Raw genomic sequence first — 25,203 nt, forward strand, 5'->3', positions numbered from 1 at the left:
TGACACACATACATACATCTGTATACACACATATACATATTATATTTGTATTTTTCTCTTGATAAGGGACTAACAATATTGAATGTTAACAGTTGTAAGAGATACACAAATATTTTGAAGTGCTCATAAGTGATAATTATAGTTGACGGCTTAAAAGAAAAAATGTATCGTATTATTTCATCTCCGAGAAATTTGCCTTATCTTGCCTAAGATTCTTTATTTTCTTGGAGAAAAGAGAGCAATCACAACGTCTCGTCGATCGATTTTTAGTATTTTACGAGAATAAACTGATGGAATCGTATCTCTTTCGCGTATGTAAGCTTTCTGAATACAATCAAATATTATTTGCAACGTGAGAAAAATCGAAAGACTATAGAGAAATATAAAATAAACGAATAACGATCGCGTATATAAAATCTTCCGCGCGCTCGTACAATCGTCATTCAGATTCTTTATTCATATTCTTGCTTGCAAAATTTCATTGAACAAGATTCTACGGAAGATTTTGGAATGTTGCGTTTTTATTAGCTTAGAGAAAAAAAGGGAGGAAAACAGAGAGAGAGTTAGAGTATCTATGATCAAAATAAAATCACACAAAGCCACAGTGAAAACGACACAATCACGAGGCGAAAGTAAGCTTCCGCTTCCTATAAATGACGCTTTACAGAACTCACACCGATCAAAGACCACATGTAAGAGGAAAGTATTTATCGCGTACCATAGCGTATAAGAATCAAACATGTTTACCTGTTTAGGAATATATTTGATGAATCTATATGAAGAAAGATTATAAAAAAGCCTATTTAGGATAAGAAAAAAGAATTATTAAAAGAGTCTATAAAGTTGATATATATTATATATAATATATATTAAATGAAAGAGAGGGATACACACATACATACACCCCTCCCCCGTCCCTTTTGTCTCTCTTCTTTGGAAAAAAGCGGAATATATATATGTATATTATCCGCCAATGAAAAAATATAATATAATATAATATAATGCGTGTAATGAGACAAGAGGACATAAAGAGAGAGATCCGTATTTAAATTATATATATATATATATATATATATTCATACATATATTTATATGTGAATTCGTATGATACGTGTATATACACACGCGTATATCACGCACATACACACACGTCGTTTCGTGAAACGTTTGTAAGACAAATTGTATGCCTCGTCGAGTGACAAGACGCGTTTTATGTATTATTACGTTTTAAGTAATCATTATATATGCATGTATGTGTGCGCGATATATTCTTTGTACGTTCTACGTATGTATACATGTTTGGATAATTTTTAATCGTGGCGAAATAAGTAGAGCATGAGAGAGAGGGAGAGAAATCATGTGTATTTTACAAAAGACTTCTTCCGCCGTTCTTAGAATTTCGCGCTCGTTTCAAGTTCCTGTGTCGATCTCTGTCTTTTCAATGTTCGCTCGCACGTTTAACTTAAGAGTTCGATAAATAATTATATGGTTGTGAGCTTTTATGGTATACACTCGCCGCTGTACTACATAGTGACATTAAAATTATCTTTATTGATTTAGATACTAAAGCAATTCGAGCGCGTAGATACGACTGGATATGAATGTGTGTGTCATATAAATATATATATATTTCTACGTATAATTTTTATAATTAAATATTTTACATACGAGAGGACTGACTTCTCATCTTTTTTTTTTTCTTTCGCTCGTAATGTCGCGTGCTATTAAGCAAACTATATACAACTTATCTTTGTTCTGCGGCAAAAGTACAATATTATTATTTTGAAAAATATCCATAAAAGATCTGCCTTTAAAAATATTTCAAATAAAAGTAATTGGAGTGAGGTGTCAAAGAATCTTTTTCGGATACTATTACTTATACGATGTTTTTCTTACAATATTTTACTTTCACAAGTTGCATTACTTATACTACAGAAAAAAAAACAGAGTTCCATTATTTATGTGCAATTAAAGATTAATATCGCGTTGCAAAAAATAATACGGTAAAGTTAGTACGGAAAAAAATGTTCCAAGACACGCGAGAGAAAGAAAGAGAAAGAGGAGGAAAATTTATTACAGACTGATGCAATTTTAACGTTCGTAATTGTATTATTGATGACTATTTGCTGACGTTGAGTGAACTTTACACGCGGAGCAATCGTTAAAGATCGTAACTTAAGAGCGTAATTTATTTATGTAGGCAATATTAGTTCTATTTTATATATGACAGAGTATGTATGCGAATGTGTGTGTGTATAATTTCATCACTGACTGAATATTTCTCGACGCGCAATCTTTGTTTCGGCCTAACGTTACGTTTCCGGGAAACAGATTGAACAAGATGTTTCGAAATGAGACTTGCAAAAATGCGCGAAAGAGTTTCGTCTTTAATATTAAATTACTTTTTAAATTCTTTTTCACGCGCGCGAAAGCGTAGAGAGTAAATTTGCAATGGAAAGTCGCGGAGAACCAGATCCAAATCAATAATTTCGAACAAAAAAACATGTGTGCATGCGAGTGTGTGTATGTGTGTGTTGTGCGTGCGTGTAAGAGTCATTATATTTGTAAATGGCGATCTCGCGTTATTCCATCGTCTCGACGCGGGTCTTCCGACCATATTTATTCTGTGATAGATGATGCACGTGTTTTGCGAGGGATATATATGCGCGCATACCCGCCGACGCTATATATATAATATACGATGCTATATATGATGTTACCTAAAGTTTTATTTCGCGGAAAATAAAGGACAAATTTACGATTATAAACGAAGCAAAAAGAAACGTTCCCCTCTGTACGCGTGTGCGCCCTTATATTCTCCCCTTCTCGCTCGAAAAAAATCATCTATATTTTCGCGCAGCATCAGCAGCATCGACCATATAGGAACATAATCGTTTCTCGGCGCTTTTCTCTCGATCGCTAGACGATTTATCATAGGGTTTCACCCGATAACGAGAGAGTAAGAGCGAGTGAAAGTGATTAGAGATATAATCTCGTGCGTTTCACCGCGTTTGAGTTTCCAGAGAAAGCGCCAGAGCCTCCCCCTCCTTCTTCTCGCGATATATATCGAGGCAACGATTCGATCTTTCGCGCCGAAATGATCTCAGAAAGATTCACAAAAATTCGCCGAAATAAAAATGACAGACTCACTATTATCCGTATCGAATTTCGCATCGTAATCATGATCAAGCGTTCTTATTGTCACCGATGTACTTTGTTACACAATGACATGACAAGAGCGGCGAGAGCGAAAATATATAATCGCCGTGACCTTGTCACATTATCTGCGCCGCTGCGTCCTCTCGTTTCCCGCGCTCTCGATCGATTCGAGAATCGAGATACGAGAATCGTGACGTCAGTCGTCGCGTCCACCCCTGACTATTCTATATCCGCCTCGAATCCATTGACCTAGTTCTCTCTCTCTCTCTCTCTCTCTCTCTCTCTCTGATGATCATTCAGGGCCAGTTTCACCATCTCCGATTAAACTATATCTTTGTCTCTTGAGATAAAAAGTTCTTAAAAAGAGACAAAGATATAATTTAATCGGAGGTTGAAGTTAATCGACGTTGAAACTGACCCTCAATCGGCTCTCAGTCGATCTATTTAGGAAGAATAGAGGGAAAAAGAAAAAGAAAGACGCACGTGGGTCCTCAATCGTCAGCCAGTGTCCTCTTCATCAGCAACAAATATAATAATTATTGAACGATGTGTCACCTCCCGCGCGCGCCACCGAGCTGTCAGCTGTCAGCTGTCACGTGGCTGCGTCGCGCGCAGCAGCTGCTGCGCGTGGACCGCCACCACCGCCGCTGCGGCAACAACAACACAACGGTGGTGGACGTCGGTGGTGATGGTGGCGACGATCGGTGGCGAAGGTTAATCACGAGCGTTCTCCGAAGCGAGCGAGCTCTCGACCGCGCGCGGTTCAGTGTTCGTCGCGTCGATTAAGGGAGCGTTTAGTTTAGTACGCGCCGCGCCGACCACTAGAGCGGCCATGCTGCGAGTCTAGGAGAGGAAAGCAGCGCGTGCGTCTGGCTCGTTGCCATTAATAAAACAGTCCGTGTGCGTGCGTGCATCGTCGTCGTCGTTCGGCAGTCATGGACAGCGAGACCTACAGCCAGGGCGGCCTGGCGAGGTTGTCGACGTTGGTGGGCGCCCCGGAGGCCGCGCTGCGTCTCCTCGTCTCCATTTTAGTGGGTAAATATATATATTAATCTTCGAGAGACCGAGAGAAAACTTGTTCGGGGAAGAAACGGAAATCTGTGCTCTCCCCATCTTGCTCTCTTGCTCCCTCCTTTTTTTTCTCTCCCCTGTTCCCTTTCGGAAATTCTGTACACTCGGGGAAAATCGATCCGCGTTCATTCATAACTCCGTTCCGCAGCTCGATCACCGGCGTGCTTCTTATTCCCTCCCTTCCAATCTCTCTTCCTCCGGTATCCAGCTTACTAGGGATTCCCTTCCGGAGGACGGGGAGGGGATCACCCTCCGCTATACACGTATGTCTGGCGCATACATTATACTTATGATAATCCATAAACGGGGTATAATTGTCTTCGGCGAAGGTTACTCACATCTATAATCGTTATATATTGTGCACTTTCTTTTTTATTTGACGCATATCGCGCTAAAGACTAAAGACATGTGCGCGGACCTTGGGCGACGACGCCAGGAAAATCATCCCGACATTTATTTACATGTATGTGTGTGTATGTGTAGACGCACAAAAATCTCGCAATAATTAATTCTGCACACTTAACAATTGACAGCTGCTAAGTTTTTGCTCAACGACACGTAATTATATTTGTACACACTTTTATTCTCTGCTCGAAAATTGTAATCACACATAGTGTGTAGGAGCAAAAAATGTATGCGTGCTTGCGAAACGAGATATGTATGTACTTTTGTTTGTTGCGTTACGTAAGAGTCGAGTAGTTAGTAATATTTCACTGTCAACGAACAGGTGCAAAATCTATTTCGCGATAAAGCTGATAAAATGCGATTATAAACTCATTTCTCATCTATATTTTTAATTCTTTAATAAAATTTTATTTCGAGCTATATAAAGGACGAAGCTCTATATACGCTTTGTGCGAACAAATTATTGTTTAAATTTATAACAGATTTATAATGACAGATTTTCGATTTGCTTTTAATACGAAATTCCGAAGTACATTTGCATGCAATCACTCTGTTGCGTTTTCGTTTTTTTCGATATTTTATCTCGTAAAAGATTTAAAAAACTTATATTATTTCATAATTAATAATCAGTAGAGATTCGCTCGTATCATTAATTTAAAATTTCTTCGCTAATGAAATCTGATCGTGTCTTAATCTCTCTCTCCCTCTCTCGAGATTAAGTCATTTTGATGATCGTTGCTATTTTCTACATGATAGTTCTATTTGTTGTATATTTTATTTCGTATGACGTTAGTTGAATTTTTCATTCTTAATTTTATCATCGATAAGTTTTCGCAAACGAGAAAGCGTAAAGAAGGAACCGCGTGAATTATCGAAATAATTAACTTTGAACAATTATAATAATATGAGAATAAATAATATTATTATATAATAATATGAGGATAAAAAGTTAAATATTATTATAATAATATTATAATAATATGAGAATAAAAAATAAATTAAAAAATGAATTGAATAATTAATTAAAAATTGTGATTTCAGGATTTCCCGTTGCGCTCCTTCACAGATACACGCTCTACGGCAAGGATCCTATTCGTCAGCACTTATTTTTCATAGCGTGCGGTCTCTCAATTGGTTACTGGAATTACGGTAATTCACTCGAACTAAATATTTCTCATCGAGAAACACGATTGTGTCTCGCTCCACGTCACGTGCAACGAGACACATCGTGTATCTATACGCGAACGGTTCAATTTACGAAGAATAAAAAGGCAGCGCGTGCGTGCGTTCGCTCAATTTTTTGTAACGGGAATAACTTTGATACACATACATTTTCTCTCTCTTTCCAGATTGTAACATACTTCATTCATCAACGGCGGTATGTGGGACGTATCTCATCTTGACGATCCTCGGCAGTACCGGGTTATTCGTCATCGTGACGTTCCTCTTCAACATGTCGTATCTACTTTATGGTAAAGCAATGTAAACTACTCGACACAAGCGTCGAGCCAGCCAACGTTAAGAGCCTGATATGCTTATGAAGTAAAAAAAAAAAAACCGGTTTACGAAAGTGTCTACATATATCTATACTTAGATAACCGCGTTGTATTCGAGCTATCTATCAAACACGGTAGCCGACACATTATCAACGTTAAAACGAGTACGTGATTCAAGGTTTTTTTACAATAAGTTCGGCACTTAAACGATAACTGTTTTATGCGCGTTTTATTGTCGGAGCAGTCTCGTGTTACTTCGACTGTTCGAAAACTGCATTGTATATCGAAAATTTGTAATTTTTTTTTAAAATCCGTCGCGTTAATCATTTGTCGAAATATTGTATACTCTTGATTTATGCGAATTTTGCGTCATAAATATTTTTTTTTTTTTTTCGAAAGCGTTACAAAATATTTGAGAAATTTTATTTTTTTTTAACAGGCTATTACACCACCAGCACCCAGGATTATGACATAAAGTGGACAATGCCGCAATGCGTGCTGACCCTTAGATTAATAGGGCTTGCATTTAATTTATGGGACGGTAAAAAACATGACGTACGAACGCTATTTCTTTCTCGAATAAAATTCTGTTATCTCACGGTGTTATTCCACGGCGTGTAACGCAATCAATGGAACGAATATTGTAGAAGGAGCTGTCCGATAGCCAGAAACGTGTAGCCTTGAAGGAACGACCGTCGCTGCTGGAAATCGCGGCGTATGCTTATTTCCCAGGCGCTTTCCTTATCGGGCCGCAATTCAGTATGCGACGATACCTGGATTACGTCAACGGTCGACTTTCCGAACGCGTACGTTGATAATTATTTCTGTCGCAAATGTAAAGTCTTTTCGATTAAGCTATTCGCGAGAGAAATGTTGAATCTGTTTTGAATAAGTAATGCTCTTTTTATTTTAGGACCCGGTAACCGGCGCCGTCAAGTTGCCAGATTGCGTATCGGCCGGACTGTCGCGAGCCTTCATCGGATTTATATACATTGCGATATTTCAGATTGGAACGCTCTACATTTCCGATCAGTATTTCTTCGAACCGTCATTCCAGAAATTAAATTTAATTAAGAAATGCTTGCTCATCGGCTTGTGGGGCCGGATTAATCTCTACAAATATATCAGTGTCTGGTTAATCACAGAAGGGGTACGTAAAATGTTGCGCATCTTTCGCGTTGATAGTTGTATGTCTGTGATACGTATACGTTTATCTCGTTACTTGTGATTTCAGGTGTGCATTACTTTCGGTCTGACTCACAATGGAAAAGACTCCGAGGGTCGCGTCAAGTGGGACGGCTGCGCAAACGTTAAACTACGAACGTTCGAGACCTGCACGCAATTCAATCATTATATTCTCTCGTTTAATATAAACACCAATCATTGGTGCGCGGAGTATATTTACAAGAGGCTGAGGTTTCTGGGCTCAAAGGTCTATAGCCAACTAATGACATTGCTCTTCCTCGCCCTGTGGCACGGTTTTCATTCCGGATACTATCACTGTTTCTTCATGGAATTTATCATCATGTACTTTGAACGAGACGTAAGTATTCATCGCGATTCATTAAAATTCAATTCGAGTATTTATTCGTTTTCTTTCTCTCTCTTCCAGCTCGGACCGGTGTTGCAAAACAGCGAGAAGGTGCAAACGCTGCTGAAAACTCGATGGGAAGCACGTATACTCGCTTGGATCTTTATGAAACTTTACACTTTCGTTTTCATGGGGTATTGCCTCGTGTCGTTTGTACTTCTCTCGTATTCACGGTATAATCAAGTCTACGCAAGTATATATTATTGCGGACACGTGTTCTTCCTCTCTTATCCGTTACTCGCGCCGTACATTAAACGATTGATTGGCCAAAGAAGTCACGAGCGTCAACGATCGCACCAAGAATAAGATTGCACAATCTCACTCGCTTCCGATTGTCTCTTATTCTTGTTGTCGCGAATTGATATCCGAGAAGATATATAGCTGTGAAAGCACTGGATGAACGCTGGTTATACTAGTCTTCAACTTTTAAAAAAGAATGTGATAGCACATATCCAACCGAAAATATAGGATATTATATTAATATAGAGCACACATTATCATCACTATCGCGTTTCACAATAGTTGAAAATTCTCTAAAACGTAATGCCGAATTTCCGTCACTTGAATATCTCGATAATCAAGTTTCACGAAAAAAAAATGTTCTTCAATGATCCTGTCGTTTAAGCGAAATAGTACGATAGTGTTGGAATGTTAGTCCTGTATAAATGAAGATGATACTGCTAAGGACATTTCCATTTGCAAATTAACGCATTGTTTAGAAAAAGATTCCGCTGGTCGGGAATTTTGTGGGAATTCTCTGTTATTTAGAAATATTTACGATCTTAACTTTATACTGCACAAATTCTAAAAGTCACAACTATAATAATTCTAGACATTTCAGTATTGTTTTCCATGCAACCATAATAATGCTAGATATTTCAGTGTTGTTTTCATGCAATATGTTCTCGCGTCTTCAATCCTGACATTTTCCTGTACGTAGCGTATTCGATTGATAAAAGTTTTGCTCACTTGTACATATTTCATCGATTATCATCCGTGGAGTTATTGCAATTAAAAAAACATCCTTTTAATAATAAGCACGCTTACGATTGTAATTGCAGTGGCGAGGTAAGTCAATCGAGTGTCAATATTCCCGAGAGACTCGAAGGAGAAAGTAATTTATGTATTTAGCTATTGCAATAAGAACGTCCACTCGCGAAAAAACAGATTCAGGGAAATTGCGTCGCAGAGGATATCTGGGGGATATAATGCCGTAATTTTGTAAGCGCGAAAGTAGCTATGTAACACGCAAAAAAAAGACGTAGATCAGTAATCTTTAGATACGCGTTCCTTTTCTCTGGTGCGCGATTGAAATATCTATTTTACCGTAGTGCTGCATTATTATCAATACCAATTCAAATACAATTTAACCGCGATTTTCGCTATAGAGATGTAAATATACACACACATACAATGATATTAGATTAAAATTGATTCTAGTCGGGCATGTATATAGTGGTACATACACCTTGCAGTATACACGTGCTTCTTTAGATCAATATAAAGTAATGATTGAGAAGCGATTTTCGATCTAATGTATTCGCAGTTATTTTTTTAGATAAAAATCTAACAACGATCTACCTATATCTATCCATGTTGCGGCAGCCCTGCGGCTCTTATTACGCACATATAGCCCTTACCATCGAAATTTAAAAATATAGAGTTACCAATATCCAATATTTATATATATACACATATGTATATATATATATATATATATATATATATATATACACGAATGGAAAGTGCCCGGATACTGATATATCTTGCGCGATCGCTCGAGCTTGTATCGTTTGTACTTAGGAGCGATCAAATTATATAGATCGACGACAAATAATTCATAGTATATTTCGCCTAACGGTCTCTTAATTTATCGATCAAAGGTATTTCTGCGATAGTCGCGCGTACAGGTTTACACACAGAGTTTTAGATACTTGAATAAAAAGAAAAATATATATATAGCGAACGCATAGCAATTAGGAATTGTATACACGTTTGACGATAGTTTATTAGGATTGAAACTAATAGAGAACGATTTAAAACACTTTCTTAATGCAAGATCTTTGTCTAGTTGATAAGCGCGACCGCGCATTAATTTTGACAGTATTAATGCTTAAATACGAAACTCTAATACTATAATCTCTAATCGAACAAGTATGTTCTGTTGTATATATTTGCGAATATCTTATCTGGGAATTTTACGTTTTTTTTTGGTCTTGAAGAGAATCCTTTATCGTTATGGCAAATTGTCGCGAATTTAGTCACAATAATGATTGCGAGCGATAGACATTCCCGCGAGTGATACAGATTTTCGAAATGCACTTGCAATATTTTATGTAATCAAAGTAAAAAAAAGAAGAAAGTAGTTAGCGGGATAGGATTTGCGAGTGCGATCTAGATCTATTGACCATTTCGATTCTGTACTGTATCACTAATAATAAGAGAAGCTTGACGTGGATTGTAAGAGACAAAGGATAAGAGAGAAAGGTGGATACGCACGAGGTGATTACATGTAATAATACTGAAAGTTGATATAAAAAAATGTATATTTACGATTATTTTCTTAAAAGATACGAAAGAAACATCGACGCTCGTATATACTAGTATAAAATGATTTCTTTTGCATCTCTCTTTTTAAGAGAAGAGAGAGACACGATCTTTCTCTCTCTCTCTCTCTCTCTCTCTCTCTCTCTCTCTTGATCGTACTTGATCATACTCGGTCAGTTATATTCAGAGGATCACGCACATATAGATATCTATATGTGCGTGCGAGTAAACGAAGGCGTCCGCCTCTTAAGCATCTTTTAAAAAACACCATGCGATCTATCTTACGAGATACACAGACGATATATATATATACATCTCTCCTACGGTTATTAAGATCAAAGTGTATCCGGGTTTCCCGGATTCACGTCCGCGTCATTGTGGGAAAAAAATGTGATCGAGAATAAAGAAGCCATCTACGAGAGCGAAGACGGCCGAGTTTTTCGAGGACGGTGCGATTCTCGATTAATTTTTCACGACAAATTTAATACGGCCCGCTGGGACCCGGATGCGGTGCTCCATAACTGTCGATGGGTTGTCCAGGTTGTTGTCCTGGTGGACCGTATTCGCCGCCCTGTGTTTCCTTCTGTAATGCATAAAAATAAAATATGTAAAGGGATAAAAAAGAGAGAGATACAGAGGGAGAAAGACTAAACGATATATATATTATATACACGCGTAAAATATTTTTTCTACTCGTAATCCTCGTGACCTTTTCTGATGCGATTACAATTTGATAGAATTCGGTGGATAGTTTCTCTCTCGCGTAATTTAAATCTCGTCGGTACACGTAGCTCGAAGCAATTTAGAAGCCAAGAGAGATCTCTCGGTAGAGCTGATTGATGCTGTAAAAAAATATTCCTCGGTCGATTCACTTCGCTAAGCGGAATGCGTAATAATATAATTAGATATTTTCTTTGCAACAAAGAACTCTCTGTGCAGCCGATGAGCATGAGCGGTATAATTATAATAGTTGCATCTCTGAGATTTTGTTCTAGAAATTTTCAACGAGTATCATTATAACTGAGAGAGAGAGGAGAAACTTTCCACAATTATTCAAATCGCCAATATGGCAATTATCTTGACAATTTTTTATAAAAAGTCCAGCCACGAATAAACGATTCGCGATCGGATTAACTTTATAAGCGTTAAATACTCGCTAAAATATATGACGTGCGAATATCGTTTATGACACGCGTCTAGCTTCTAAAACACCTACGCAAAAAATAAAATTACGTCGCCTCGTTCGCTTTATCATCCAAATGAGCAATTTACATTCCGTGAGCGAAGCGCCACACTTTCCTCTTTCATTATTGGGACATATTTCCCCTATCCGAGGAGATATGTCTAACCGAGGCTCGATAGAAGACTCGCTTTGGTAGCAGTTTATATATATATATATATATATATATATATATATATATATATATATATAATAATATATTAAAAATAAATTGTGCAATTTTTTCAGTCGCTTAAAAAAATGATATAATTAATTTTTTGTCTGTTCCCCTTACAGAGGAAGATATAGACGATAGAGATAAACTATCGCGGAAAAATTCAGCCGCGAATTACGTGTACAGGGAGAAGAAAAAAAAATGGCATTACCTGAGTCTTATAGCGGATGAAGTAGACCTCGGGCTTGCTGGGCTGCGTCGGCGTGATGGTGGGCAGATTGATCTCGGGTGCCTCCTCGGGTTTCTTCACCAGGACATAGATGAGCGTCTTCTCCTCGTCCGGCTGCGGTAGCGGCGGCAATTGCGGCGCGGTCGGCGTAGGCGGCGTCGGCGCTTTGATGAAGACGATCTTGTAGTGCTTCTGTGGCGGCTGCGGCAACGGCACGTGCTTGGGCGCCTTGTACTCGGGCGCTTCCGGCGGCGGCACGTGGACGTACACGTGCTTGTGGATCACCGGATTCTGCTGCGGCGGCCCATAACGGTCCGCGGGTGGCCCGTAGCTCCCGCCACCCCCGCCGGAGGGTGGAAAGTACGAGCTCACCGGCGCCTCCGGCGCTGGTTTTGCGATCACCAACGCGATCGACGAACAGGCAATCACAAAAATCGTACCCTAAAATATCATTAATATATTTATATATCATTCTCGTTAAATGAGCGTGTAATTAACTATTTGTTAATTATAATATATAGTAGTAAATTAACTCGTTACGCGAGTTATCGCGAAGCGTAATATATGATGAATTATTAATAAATTATTTATTAAGCGTTTATTATATATATATATATATATATATATATATATATATATATATATGGTTGTATATTGCTATATATGTTATATATTTAATTGTTGTTTATTTATAATTGTTAATTACAATATAATTAACAATTTATTAATAATTCATCATATTAGCGAATGTATTATGCTTTTTGATAACTCGCGTAATGTAATATGTATATATAGATAATATATAATATATATATATATATATATATATATATATATATGTACATATATATTATATACATATATATAATGTGTGTGTGTACGTATAAATTATCGTCCGTGAATGGGTGAAATATGTGCGCGCGAAAGCATGTCGTTTGTTAAGGGGCTGATTTGCAATGGATATTTCTCCATTCGTGCGATCCATCACTATCAAACGATTTGTTCGCGGACCGCGACTTGTCGTGCGATGACTTTTGACTCTGCGCAATCACGTAACCACCGCGTACAACGTATATTTCTCGATAAAGTTGTCTCGAAATTGTGCGATACTTTCTCGTGTATCGTAATCGAATGTAGGAAACTCGTTAGCGAGTTCAATGAATTTTTCAATGAGTCGATCCTTTTAACCATCAATTCAATCGCTCTTCTTCGCAACGATCGATCTCTTATCTTTTCACCGCGGAACATGTGAGAGAGAGTGTTACGATCTTATAGAATAGCATTTTCCATTCCCACATTTCCCGGTCGGGGCATGTTGTGTATATCTATATATATTAGCGCGGAAGAAGCGAAGAAGAGATGCGCTCTTCTCGTGTCGCACGTCAATGTATGCGCGATAAAACTCGGGGGCCTCGCTCGAGCGAAGCTTCCTACTCACTTAACGACCTGCGATCGTTTAATCATGCTTTAGAACGGTCGACGGTGTCGGGAGAACTTTTGAGAGCAAGAGCGAAGAGCTGCTTTCGCTATTTTCCTAGGTATAATTATCAAGACCGTGTCGGTGAATAAGCGGGTGGGAGAGGGCGGGAGAATCCCCTTTTACTTTTACACCGTGCAGCCGCGGTTGCGAATCCGCGGGATTCATACACGCTTTTTCTCTCTCTCTCTCTCTCTTTCTTTTTGTGCGGGAAAACGCGCCAGGTCACTTTCCATCGTCTAAAAGAAAGAAGAAAAAAAAAAAGAAGCAGACGCCCGGTCACTGGAACCGATGATGTAAACGAGCAGACTCGCGAAGACCTAGTAGATCTGTATTACTCGAGACGCCGATTCGCGAGTAGAAAGCGAATATCTTTCAAAGATATATTTTTTTCGTATAAAGTCAATCTCTTTTTTTTTACCGACGTAATGAGAAAAATGATGAACAAATCAGAAAGAGAGAGAGAGAAATGAAAGAGACGAGATGGGAATGTATCAGCGCGATTTCGCAAGGACGAACCGAAAGTTACTCTCGTTAAATGCACCTGGTCACTCGATCGCTCGTTACTCGGTAAGAGGATTGCGCCAATCGACGTTTAAACTCACAATCAGTAACCGGTTTCGAGTGTTCCTTGAGATGTATTTGTTTAATCTTCGAAGATTGCGCTCCGAATATAAATAATGCGAAGGTTCTGACTCGATCAAATTATACACTCGTCCTCGCAGATATATATTACGTAGCCATCGTAATAAAATACCTTCTTTTATTATTACACGATCGACGAGATGAGTAATCGTAAAAGTAAAATATATGTATGCCATTACGTAGCGTGCGTAAAGTAGCGTGAAATCTTTAATATACCTTATTGCGCTTTAAACGAATTACACTCTTGAGAAATAGAATTAGATCGAAATCATTCTCGTCGATCTGTATATTTATAAAATTCTTTAAAACGTGAGATGATACCGATAAAAAAAAAAAAAAAAACGCAAAATATCCCTCAGCGGTATTTGGAACTCGAGGTCCCCCTCGTCCCCCGGAGCGAAGTATCGAATAATAATTAAGGTTGATCGCGTTTACTTACTGCGGCGGTCCGCATTTCTCCTACGTGTGTATTCGGATAATATTCAGGTGGTAACTCCCGAAATGTGAGGCACGTAGAAAAAGAGGAACGTGTCGAGAGCGGGCGGCGTTTCACTTGCGAGCTTTCACGCGTGTGGCGTGCGGTCGAGACTCTTCCGAACTTTTATAGAGGCCACCGAGGGGATACCTACCTACGGAAAAGGAAGGCACAGGAAGGTGGACGCGGTGGTCGGGTACGTCTCCAACATCGTCGTCGTCGTTACGCGAGCCCTCTCTTTAGGGGGTTCGACTCTTCTTTCGCGTCATCATCATCCGCCGCCCTCCTTCTCGGCGGAGAAGGCTCTCCTCGCAGCAGAGTTCTCGACCCGGCGATCGAACAGACGTCTTATCCACGAGGTGCGACTCGGCACGGAGAAAATGAAAGTACTCGAGATGAAGATTCATCGTCCCGCGGAACAATTTGCCGCCTAGCTCTCTGACGTCGCTTGACCGAGATTTTTCTTCCTGTATATCATCGAGATGAAAGTCAATTTTCTCACGACGATTATCGATGATCAATCCGATCTTGAGGCGTCTTGTATGCCAGTCTGAAAATTATCAATCACTGAATTATACACTGAACTTAATTTATTTCTATTTATTTATTTAGAATACATTCAAAAGGATTCTCTTGGTTTAAGATGGGAATTTTTTAGTGGAAGATTATAGTGTCAGATATTTTACAAAAATCTAATTTTTATAAAATATAAGTATATTTATACTACTATAAAATTTATAATCCTATAAAAAGTCTATAGTTTATAAAAATGTGGACGAAATTTATTTTTACATTAACAAGAAAGTATATTATTTTATAGCACACAGGCAAACAAAGTATAGATCAAGCATGAGGTACGAGACCTGGGTCTTGAACGATTTATAATTGGGTTACACGTTATTTATTCGTGAACATTTCTCTTAAATCGCTCAAGTTTTCTTTTTTGATTTGTTAATTTCATCCAGTCTTCTAATAAACTAAAATCATTTAGTGACAAACACTGCAGTGCATAATAAATTGCAACACTATATTACCATATATGTTAAAAAAAAAACACTGTTATTAACAAAGAATATATTCTTAATTTTAAAAGATGGTTTAAAAACGCTTGAGAATATATGTTACGAGAAATTTTATAACATATAATCCTCTTCGAGAATACATTTTTTTGATATAGCTATAATGATTTGAAACGCGCTCGCAAAACATCAAATTTTTTTTTATCTACTCGTGCGCTCGACTCAGAGATGATAAATGTGTTTCGCAAAAGTAAAAGCTATTATACATTTCTCGTATTTAGTATAAAGTCAATTTAATATTAAAATCGACAAATAAACTATACCTATATAAAATTCACCACCGATCGTTTCGTTCTTTAATCTCGGAGTCTCAGAGTAATTACGTCGGACAATTCTAATATCCGACACCGTTCACCAAGAGGGAATACGAAATAATTGAGGAAACTGCGAGCGAGTTTCAAACGCGAATTTAAAACGGAGATAGATTTTTGCGAGTAAATGAAAATAATAATATCGTCCCCTGGAAGATGATGCTGAAATACTTTTCACTTTCTTCGTACCCGAGACACCGGGTTACCGCATATTCTATATACGCATTACGTAAAATGCGTGAAAAGGTATTTCTGGACGACAGAAATGCGTGCGTCATCGCAATAAGTTAATAAAAAGCTATATTTTACTATCGGAAGAGAGGGAGGGATTTAAATATCCGATTAACTATCAGGTAGGTGTCTAAAAAATGCCGATGCTGGAAACGAGGAGTTATTCATTGCTCATATCGTAATCGAGAATGCTGGTGCGAAACCGCTCTTGACATAACTACCTACTCTCGATCGATTGGTACCAATGAATTATTCATTATTTGCTCGTAGCAAACGCGTCGGAGTTTAGAGAGAGAGAGAAAGAGAGTATAGCTTCTAAACACAGAAGATGTAAAAAAAAAAAAAGAAAACCGCAGCTACTGTATATGCAAATCCCAATCCCGATATAATACTCCGTAAAGACTCATTATCTACACCCGGAGAGACCCCCGCTACCACTATACCGGACGTCGGACGATCGCTTCGTTACCCAATGTATAACTTTCTTCCGCGAGTAACGCACGTACATATACGTACAACGTTACTTTGTTGCCGTGCGATTATCCGGTAGGTCTCTGGACGACGCGGGAGGAGAGCAACGGGACGTGCGAATGCGAATTCGCTTCTCTTGTCGGTCGCGCGCGTTACGCGATCTATAGTTGCCTGGAGGGATATGACCGGCATTTGTAAAACGTGTAAGGATCGCGGGATATCGTGAATGCGCTTCTCCAAGAGCTTTGATATGCGTCGCGCATTCGCATGTCCGAGCATTTCACTCACGGATTTCATACTCGGGCGCTTGACCGCCGAGTTATTTATCGGAAATGTCATCGTGGCGGAAGTTATACATGTATACGTATACATTCGCGAAAACAAATTTTAAAAATGTCTTAAAAGTAGCAAATCAAGTGCGTTAATTTAAAACATTTTTTTTTTATCAAAGTTATGTAAAAAGGATGCGCCAATTGAAAATCAGAAAATATATATACATATTATACATATATAAATATATTATACATATAATATATATTTGCGGAACTCTTTTTTAAGATGTATATTTTTTATATAAAACATTTTTAAAGTGTGACAAAATATCATATGTATATATATATCAATATGAAAGCGATAGAGTTAATTAAATATATATCATGTATGAGTTCCACAATAAATATGTATAATTTTCTATACTATATATAAATTTTCAAAAAATATCTATTTAAATTTAAATAAACAGCTGTGAAGGAACTCGAAAGACCTTTGAAATAAAATGTGACATTCGACCTCTATTGTCATTTAAAATTTTTCAATAGCTACTCTACTGAAAAAGATAAAGCGTAGTTTTTGTTACAGTCATCTCCCCTCCTTGAAAATTGACATATTTCGTGCAAATTAATCGACTATAAAATAAACGAAGTGGAATTTTCGTTGATTTATTCCGTATATAATAAGGAGGTTTCTCCCCCCATATAAATCCAATTAATATGCCTTAACTTGTCACCAATTAGGCCTATTAAAAACCCGATCGGTCCGAGATACTCTTAATTATGCGGATCGCGAGATATACGATCTGCCTCGCGGCGGATCAGACACGTGTTTTTGACAGATGCAGAAAAGAGAGAAAAAAATATGATTAGATTTTTGAAATATACATATATGATTCTCCGTTTCGTTTCTGGAGAGCTCGCGAAGAAAGAAGAGATATTCGATGATATCCGGTCGGAATTGTTTTCTTCTTCCCCGCCTTCTATTTATCGCGATCGCGTTAGGTACATCTCTTTGCGACGTTATCAGGTCGAAGGTATCAGAGCGAGTCGCGCGAGCGCATAAATCCGACGCTACATAAATTTTACGCCGCGTTCGTCGGCTCCTCGGACGCGAGTGAACGTACTCGCCGTGTAATATTACATGTACATAGTATGACGCAGCTCTCTTTAACGCGCGCACACATATATTATTTATTATTATATGTTAGACGCGGGTACTTTGCTCACCCCGATTGACGAGAGCGATTGCGTGATTTGAGAATGATTTTTCCTCCCCTCTTCCCTTCATCCATCTCTGTACAATCATCGGCAATGTTATTTTCCCCGGTCATTACAAACGAGAAATCATAATAGAAGCTCGTAAACAATTAACTATAAGTGATATAATCGGCGCGATAAGTCCCGAAGTTTACTCTCGTACACACCTATTCGACTACATAGGAGGTCGATTACTTAATGTTTATTCTCGTGGCTGCACAATTGGAAAAATCGATCCGCACCTTGTATATATACAAAGTGTCGTCGCGAAAGCTGCGAAGCTGTCACGCGCAAATGTCGATTCTAATTAATAACATTATACGATTTTCGCATGAAAGTTACGCGACTAATGGTCGTCGTCGTCGCAGTCGTTGTGGACGACGAGTTTCACCAGCAAGAGCCGAGAGATTAGGAGAGATCTCTTGCGGGTCACCGTGATAGATCGAGGGAGCTGCGTTCTCAATCTCAGACGATTCGTCCGGATTCTCTTCTATTGTATAGCGTTCACCTTCGCGAAAACTCGCACTCTCATCTGCATTATGCCACGGATATGATATTTAGAATTACGTCCGCATTTTTTTTAGCACCTTCGTTCAACGACTCCCGATTTCTTGGATTATGAAAGAATTTTTTCTCATACTGTAAATATGACTTGACAGAAATCAGCTAATTTGACAGAAATCAGCTGATTTACGTCAATCGAGCACGATCAATGAGATATGACGAAACTCTGTTTTTAATCTTCTGCGAATTCGTGTGAAAAGTGAATTTTCAGTGAAAAATCTCGCGATAATTAATCAAAATGATTTATCAATTCGCGAAAAGACAGACGTTGGCGTCTCTTACAAATTTATTTCAAACACGAATCGCGCAAACTGTTTGATCTTGGTTTAGCGTTAGCAAGAAATACATGACTTTTCGCTTTCGATGTCATAATCCAAGGCGCAGAAAGTCGCAATAAGGGACTTGGGAGCATATATCTTATAATGTTAAACGCACGCCTGGATATCTGCCAGAGGAGATTCGCAATTCACGACACGCAATTTCAAAAGAACAGTCCTAAGAGATTATATATAAAATGGTAAAAGGTTTCTCCGGTTGCTAATATAATCCTCTCCGAGTGTCGAAATCGCATTATACAGACGCCTCTCTTCTCTCTCTTTCTTTCTTTCTATCTCTCTTTCTCTCTCGCCCACCCTTAGATATACATAACACTCAATCGCTAGAGAGATCCCAAAATTATCCGAGAAAAATCCGAATCTCTCCCAATCTTTCGAAACCGCGGAGAATCTAAGAGAGACTTTCGACTCTGATGGACTCTCAAGGCTGACGGGATCTGTCTATCTATTAATACGTCGCCGACATTTAAACGATATCGATTACGGGACTCTCCCGCGTGGTCTGTGACCCGTAATGTAATGTATATGATAATAATGGAGATAATAATATTTATCTCTCGGAGAGAGAGAGAGAGAGAGAGAGAAAGAGGGCCGAGAAATTCAAACGCGCGCACGCCCTTGGCCGATATATGTACATATATATATATATGGCTCTGGCCCCCATATCGATTTCAAAATCTGCTCCTGTCGGTGTGAAAAATCGCACCGACTCGTCCGTCTTCGATTGGTCCAATCGAATGGGAAAAGGAGAGGGCAGGGGGGCCTCATAGGTCCTCAACCATGGCCGCCCACTTGGACGGACGACGGCATGGCATGGGTGAACGCGATGGGTGAAAGTCAAACTAATTACGGCGAGTACGTATATACTACACGTCGCTCCGCGTGTTGCAAAACCAACACCTCGCGATTCGCACGTCTCTCTCGGGAACGAATACCGGACCGCTAAACCGGAACATATATATGTACCTGCCTATGTATCTCGGTCTTTTTCGCCTAATCTGCCCCCGGTGATCTCTATGAATATATGCAGCCGATCTCGTTTTCTTTTTCCTCTCTTTTCTCACATCGTGTGTAACTCTCTTACGTGTGTTTCTTTACCGAATCGTTATATATGCTTCCCGCGGTATGCGAATACTCAGTTCGTAGTATATAGATACTCCGAGTTAGAGTGAGAGAGAGAGGAGCGTATGATGCGTCATATAGGTGTATATCGAATATCGAATATCACAAATTATCTGATTGTATAAAATGGGACACCTGTTCGGCAATGCGCTCTTCCATCTTGTGCCCGATTTACCGGATAAATTTCACCGTACGAATTTCACCATATGCGCATAATATCGCATGAAACTTGCGAAAGCATCAGAAAACTCTTAAACGTCGCGTTGCGATAAGCCGCTTTAATATATGAATAGATAGTATACAAAATTTTGTCGTCTATGAATATATCGCAAATATATTCGCCTATAATTCATCAAAAGATATTCTATCTTTACGTAAAAAAATAAAAAAATAAAAAAAATAATGTATATATTTGTTTACGATAAGAATGTTTTATTTGATCGCATGTGATAAAATGCTTATTTAATTACACTCGCTTTCATTCTACATAAGAATTAAGAAATCAAGAAATCTTCGTCCACATCTACAAATGACACAATTATCAACCGAGCGTTAAATTAATTTTGAATAGCATGTAATTCTATATTTATCGAGATGACAATTAACCTGCGGCGGGCGCATCGGTGGAAACGTTCGATAGATGCATTATTTTCGAATATTCGGGATGAATTCTTACTGTTTCATTGTACGTATTTTGTTTTGACTTTCCACTTTCAATTGTCACATTTCTATTAAAATTAACGGCATCTCGAATTGGTGGAGTGGCAGAGTTAATAATTTCGCGCATCTTTTGCAATAAGAGATAATTTTCTACAGGCTGTTGATAATTACCGTGCGACGATGGGGCGATCGACGCGGAAGTAACCTTGGGACGAGTAGGATTAGTAGGGTGGTCGGAGTCGGAGTAGGATCTCTCGCGCACGATTGTCGTCCCATCGACGGTCGCCTTGGCAGCCCTGGTAGTGCCTAGTAATCTTGACAGAAACCAGTTGAAGATGCTGCTATACCATTCAGCATCAGAAGGCACTTTCGAACGAGGAAGCGTGTCAGGTGTCTCGCGCACGATTGTCCTCCCATCGACGGTGGTCGCCTTGGTAGTACCTAGTAATCTTGACAGAAACCATTTGAAGAGGATGCTGTACCATTCAGCATCAGAAGGCACTTCCTTGCTATCCCCGACATCGGGCAGATAGGGAGCCAGACCGGCAAGGTTGTCGAGGAAACTCAAGTCGACCTTCGTCTTCTCCGGCGAATTCCTTTCGTCAGTACGGGAGATTTCACCTTGCGCGACCCTGACGTAATTCCGCTCTCGGTGGTCGCCGTCGCCGATCTCCTCCACGGGGACGCGAATGCTCGCTTGCTGGTCTACGTAAGGTCGAAGGATTCTTATGAAATAATATTTTCACTTGGCAGCGCAATCTCCTCTCACGAAAATTCTTTCTCTTTCTTACCTCTCAGTTTCTCCCCGCCGTCACCCTCCATTGTGAGTTGAGTTTCTACTGGACTTATCTCGAATCCCTGATACATGTGAATCTTCAATATCGGATTTCGTAGATAGTTCGATGGCAAGTAGATAGTTCGACTATAATTGTCGGCTGTCTTCTTGTCATCTGGCGTAGATCCTCCGGTTAACCAGGTCAATTGCACGACGATACAGCCGAGGAGTAGCGATCGCACAATCTAAGGAAATGATAAGCAGACTTTAATACGTATGTTTCGTAATAGACCGCTTCTATCGTTTAGTATTCTCGACGTTTCACTTTTAACTCAAGAGAAGGATGTATCCGAATTATTTCCGGATAATATTCCGTAAATTACACACGAGTATTACGACGAATGATGGAACGTTACCGATTCCATGAGTATAATGGGATGAGTACGTCTGCGTATATATGTGTACACATGTACAGAGATTCTAAACTCATTTCATTCTTTCAACACCACGAAAGCGAAAGCAGGCCGGAATCGACGTGGTTCACCGGTTCAGCGATGGACCATGCGTTCGCTGTGTCTCAAAGTATACAAATGTATGTAGAAAAATAGAGAACACATATAAGAGATCGTGACCTCGATCGGGCGAGTGTGTTGTGTATGTACATATTAAATTCAACAAGTTTTTCTTAGCGTCGGTATTTAAAGTATTTAAAATATTCACACGTGTTAAGCCCGAATAAGATTACGTTATGAGGATTGAGATTGAAGATTGGAATTTCACTAATCAGGACAAAGAAATTTTAGTTACAATTAATCAAATTCTAATCTTTAATCTTCAATCTTCGATGCGTAGTCCAATAAGGGCTCTATACGTATTCAATACGTGCTTGCAAAGCACGTTCGTACAACTTAAAGCAGAACGCTAGCTTAACAATGAGAAGTCGCTCTTATATAACAAAGATACCTTTCTCCGATATTACTCCGTAATTGCCGGCAAAATTATATGAATGGATCGTTTCTGAAGCCAAAAGTGCACGGAAGATCCATTACTAGTCGCGAATGTGTTTCCGGTGTATTATTTCGACATTAACGCTCGGTTAAGATCTAAGAGCTGAGATTTGGACGTTTAATCGTGCTACATATATATCTTCTATATATAGAATATATAAAGTTGTATATAGAACATTCTGTAGGATATTTTATATATAATAATTATATATCATAATTATACACAGGAGAGAATTTTCTCTTAGAATTTACTTTAAAAATCATGGTGGTAATCATAGGACAATATGATATGGAAAGAATTTTATGAGAATTTCTCTGATTAATAATATTTATCATCAATAAAAATAATAATATATATCTATTACAATAAAATATAAAATATGTTTGATTAATTTTACTATGCAGTTTAATAAAATGAATCAAACATGTTTTATTGTGATAGATATTATTATTTTTATTGTGATAAATATTAATCAGAGAAAAAATTCTTTCCATACCATATTATCCCACGATTACCATGATTTTTAGAGTAAATTCTAAGAGAAAATTATCTCAGTGTATAGAATACATTAAATTAAATATTCTAATATATATAAAATATATTTTAATATACATATATCAAAGCTATATATATATATATATATATATATATATATATATATATATATCGTATATGTATATATGAATAGTTGCCAGGGTCGCTTCAATTATAAATAATGTAACGAGTAAACTTCCGAAAAGTTACAACAACATATACTTCCTCGTTATTCTACTTCTAATAAAAGTATATAAGTAGGATCATAAGATCTCGGAACTGCGGCAAAAAGTATGTACGAAAGATCTCCGCGAATGCGTACGGATAGTTATGACTCATTAGGCCCGGCAGAACCTAATTACGCTACGCGATTAGCGTAGCGAGGCGAGTGCTCGAGGAGAAAATAACGTTGGCAGGTCATGCGCCAAGTGGTCTGCATAAAATGTTACGTGTCTTCGTCGTCGTCACGACGTTCGTTTCCTCTCTGCGGGGCATCTTCGCTGACCGAGAAGATTCGTTAACGACGGTCGAAAAAAAAAAGAGAAAGAAAAAAATATATCACGACAAAATTTACAAAATATACATCGCGATGCCTTAAAAAGGTAAACGCGAATTTTAATACACTCGCCTCTCTGCATCTCGCAAACATGTTTCCCGCGATGTCTCGCTTACACAAGTAGCTGACCGATCGCTGACCGACCGACTGACTTATATATACTGATCATCTCGAAGACGCATTCCTCTCTTTAGATTTTAGTCCTCATGATTATTTGGGGCTTTTCAAAGAGAGTATCTAAAGGACTCGTTTTGTATCTCCCTTCCGTGAAAAACGTTTTCCGTACTTTCCTCGGAATTCCAATCGCCTGCCTCGTCGAGTCATCGCGGAATGCGTTTGCCTTCTCCGCCGAGATTTACGAGTCGTGACTTTCACTCGGAATGCCCTATTACGAGCAATAACGAATAGAATGTATTAAAAAGTGTACAAAAAGTTATCCATTATATATATACATATATATATAGGGTTATATGTATACCCTATTATATATATTATATATATCATATCATCTTATATATAATCAAATATATATATATATATATATATATATATATATATATATATATATATCTTTTGTATATACACACACAAAATTATATATATATCGACAATAAATATATATAATATATTATTGTGACAAAAATGTTATAATAATCCGCACTTTTTATAGGCGATCTTTTTACGAAAAAGTGTATGTACATTAATTCTGCTATATGTGATTAACATACTTTTAAATAAATCAAACGTAAAATACTATAAAGCGATGAAAAAGAATTTTTGATAAATCATTTCAATAACCTTATTTTTAACCCCTCTCCCCCACTCCCATGAAATCATATGTATAGAAAATTTGAACGCACTATTCATTTATATATAATAACAGTGACAGAATAATTATCGCGCGCAAATGCGTCCTTAGCCAAGACATACAAACGTATTGAAAAGTTTTATGATTAAAGTTATAAAATTGCAATTGAATTACCTTTCCGCACTTATCCCAACGACTCGTCGATACAAAAGAAAGAGAGAGGGGGGAGAGAGAGTGTATGTCCGCTCTCGCGATATTTCGATATATCGATTGTCCTTTTGAGTCGTGCTTATCGATATGAAAACTCATAAGGGTATGTTCGCACTTCAGACAACTGCATTCAAAATTGAGAGAATAAAGGTGCCTTTTCATGCTGACGCTCGACGCTCATTTTTAGCGTCAAAAGACGTCACGTGACCAAAAATAAAGATACCAATTCGTCAATTTTGGTCACGTGATGTCTTTATAAAATTATATTATAAAATTAATTATAAAAATTTTGTATTATAAAATTAACCCCCAGATTTTTATTAAAATATTAAAGCATTGTATTAACCTTAAATGTTAATTAATTAATTAATTTTAATTAATTTTAATTAATTAATTTTAATTAATTAATTAACATTTAAGGTTAATACAAAATACTTTAATATTTTAATAAAAATCTGGGGACTAATTTTACAAGAAAATAATTTTTATAATTATTCTCTTATTAATATTATTAATTAAAT

General features: G+C 38.0%; 2 protein-coding genes across 4 annotated transcripts; one reads left to right on the forward strand and one right to left on the reverse strand.

The window, feature by feature from the left end:
• The first annotated feature begins 3,811 nt into the window (after window positions 1-3,811).
• Nes (lysophosphatidylcholine acyltransferase 3 protein nessy) lies at window positions 3,812-10,274 on the forward strand. Its single transcript, XM_083048236.1, has 8 exons — window positions 3,812-4,194; window positions 5,677-5,784; window positions 5,985-6,107; window positions 6,571-6,686; window positions 6,779-6,937; window positions 7,045-7,281; window positions 7,366-7,674; window positions 7,744-10,274. The coding sequence occupies exons 1-8, from the start codon at window positions 4,095-4,097 to the stop codon at window positions 8,026-8,028; spliced, it is 1,437 nt and encodes a 478-aa protein (XP_082904362.1). The 5' UTR covers window positions 3,812-4,094; the 3' UTR covers window positions 8,029-10,274.
• A 43-nt stretch (window positions 10,275-10,317) lies between these two features.
• LOC145941871 (uncharacterized) lies at window positions 10,318-24,684 on the reverse strand. 3 transcript variants are annotated; one of them, XR_014426243.1, is made up of 6 exons: window positions 24,647-24,684; window positions 23,951-24,049; window positions 21,583-21,811; window positions 20,963-21,496; window positions 14,644-15,039; window positions 12,195-12,333 (listed from the first exon to the last, which is right to left on the reverse strand). XR_014426243.1 is itself a non-coding variant. In XM_083048237.1 (3 exons), exons 1-3 carry the CDS (start codon window positions 14,466-14,468, stop codon window positions 10,751-10,753), a joined length of 576 nt encoding a protein of 191 aa, XP_082904363.1. In that variant the 5' UTR covers window positions 14,469-14,577; the 3' UTR covers window positions 10,318-10,750. The 3 variants fall into 3 exon arrangements, 1 of the variants encoding a protein (XP_082904363.1); XR_014426242.1 differs by having other exon boundaries at window positions 23,737-24,049; XM_083048237.1 differs by lacking the exons at window positions 14,644-15,039; window positions 20,963-21,496; window positions 21,583-21,811; window positions 23,951-24,049; window positions 24,647-24,684 and adding exons at window positions 10,318-10,852; window positions 14,454-14,577 and having other exon boundaries at window positions 11,875-12,333.
• Window positions 24,685-25,203: the final 519 nt, after the last annotated feature.

This window comes from Prenolepis imparis, unplaced genomic scaffold (assembly GCF_030444845.1).
Source record: "Prenolepis imparis isolate NDT839.2.m4 unplaced genomic scaffold, iyPreImpa1.0 SCAF_10, whole genome shotgun sequence".
Taxonomy (NCBI): domain Eukaryota; kingdom Metazoa; phylum Arthropoda; class Insecta; order Hymenoptera; family Formicidae; genus Prenolepis; species Prenolepis imparis.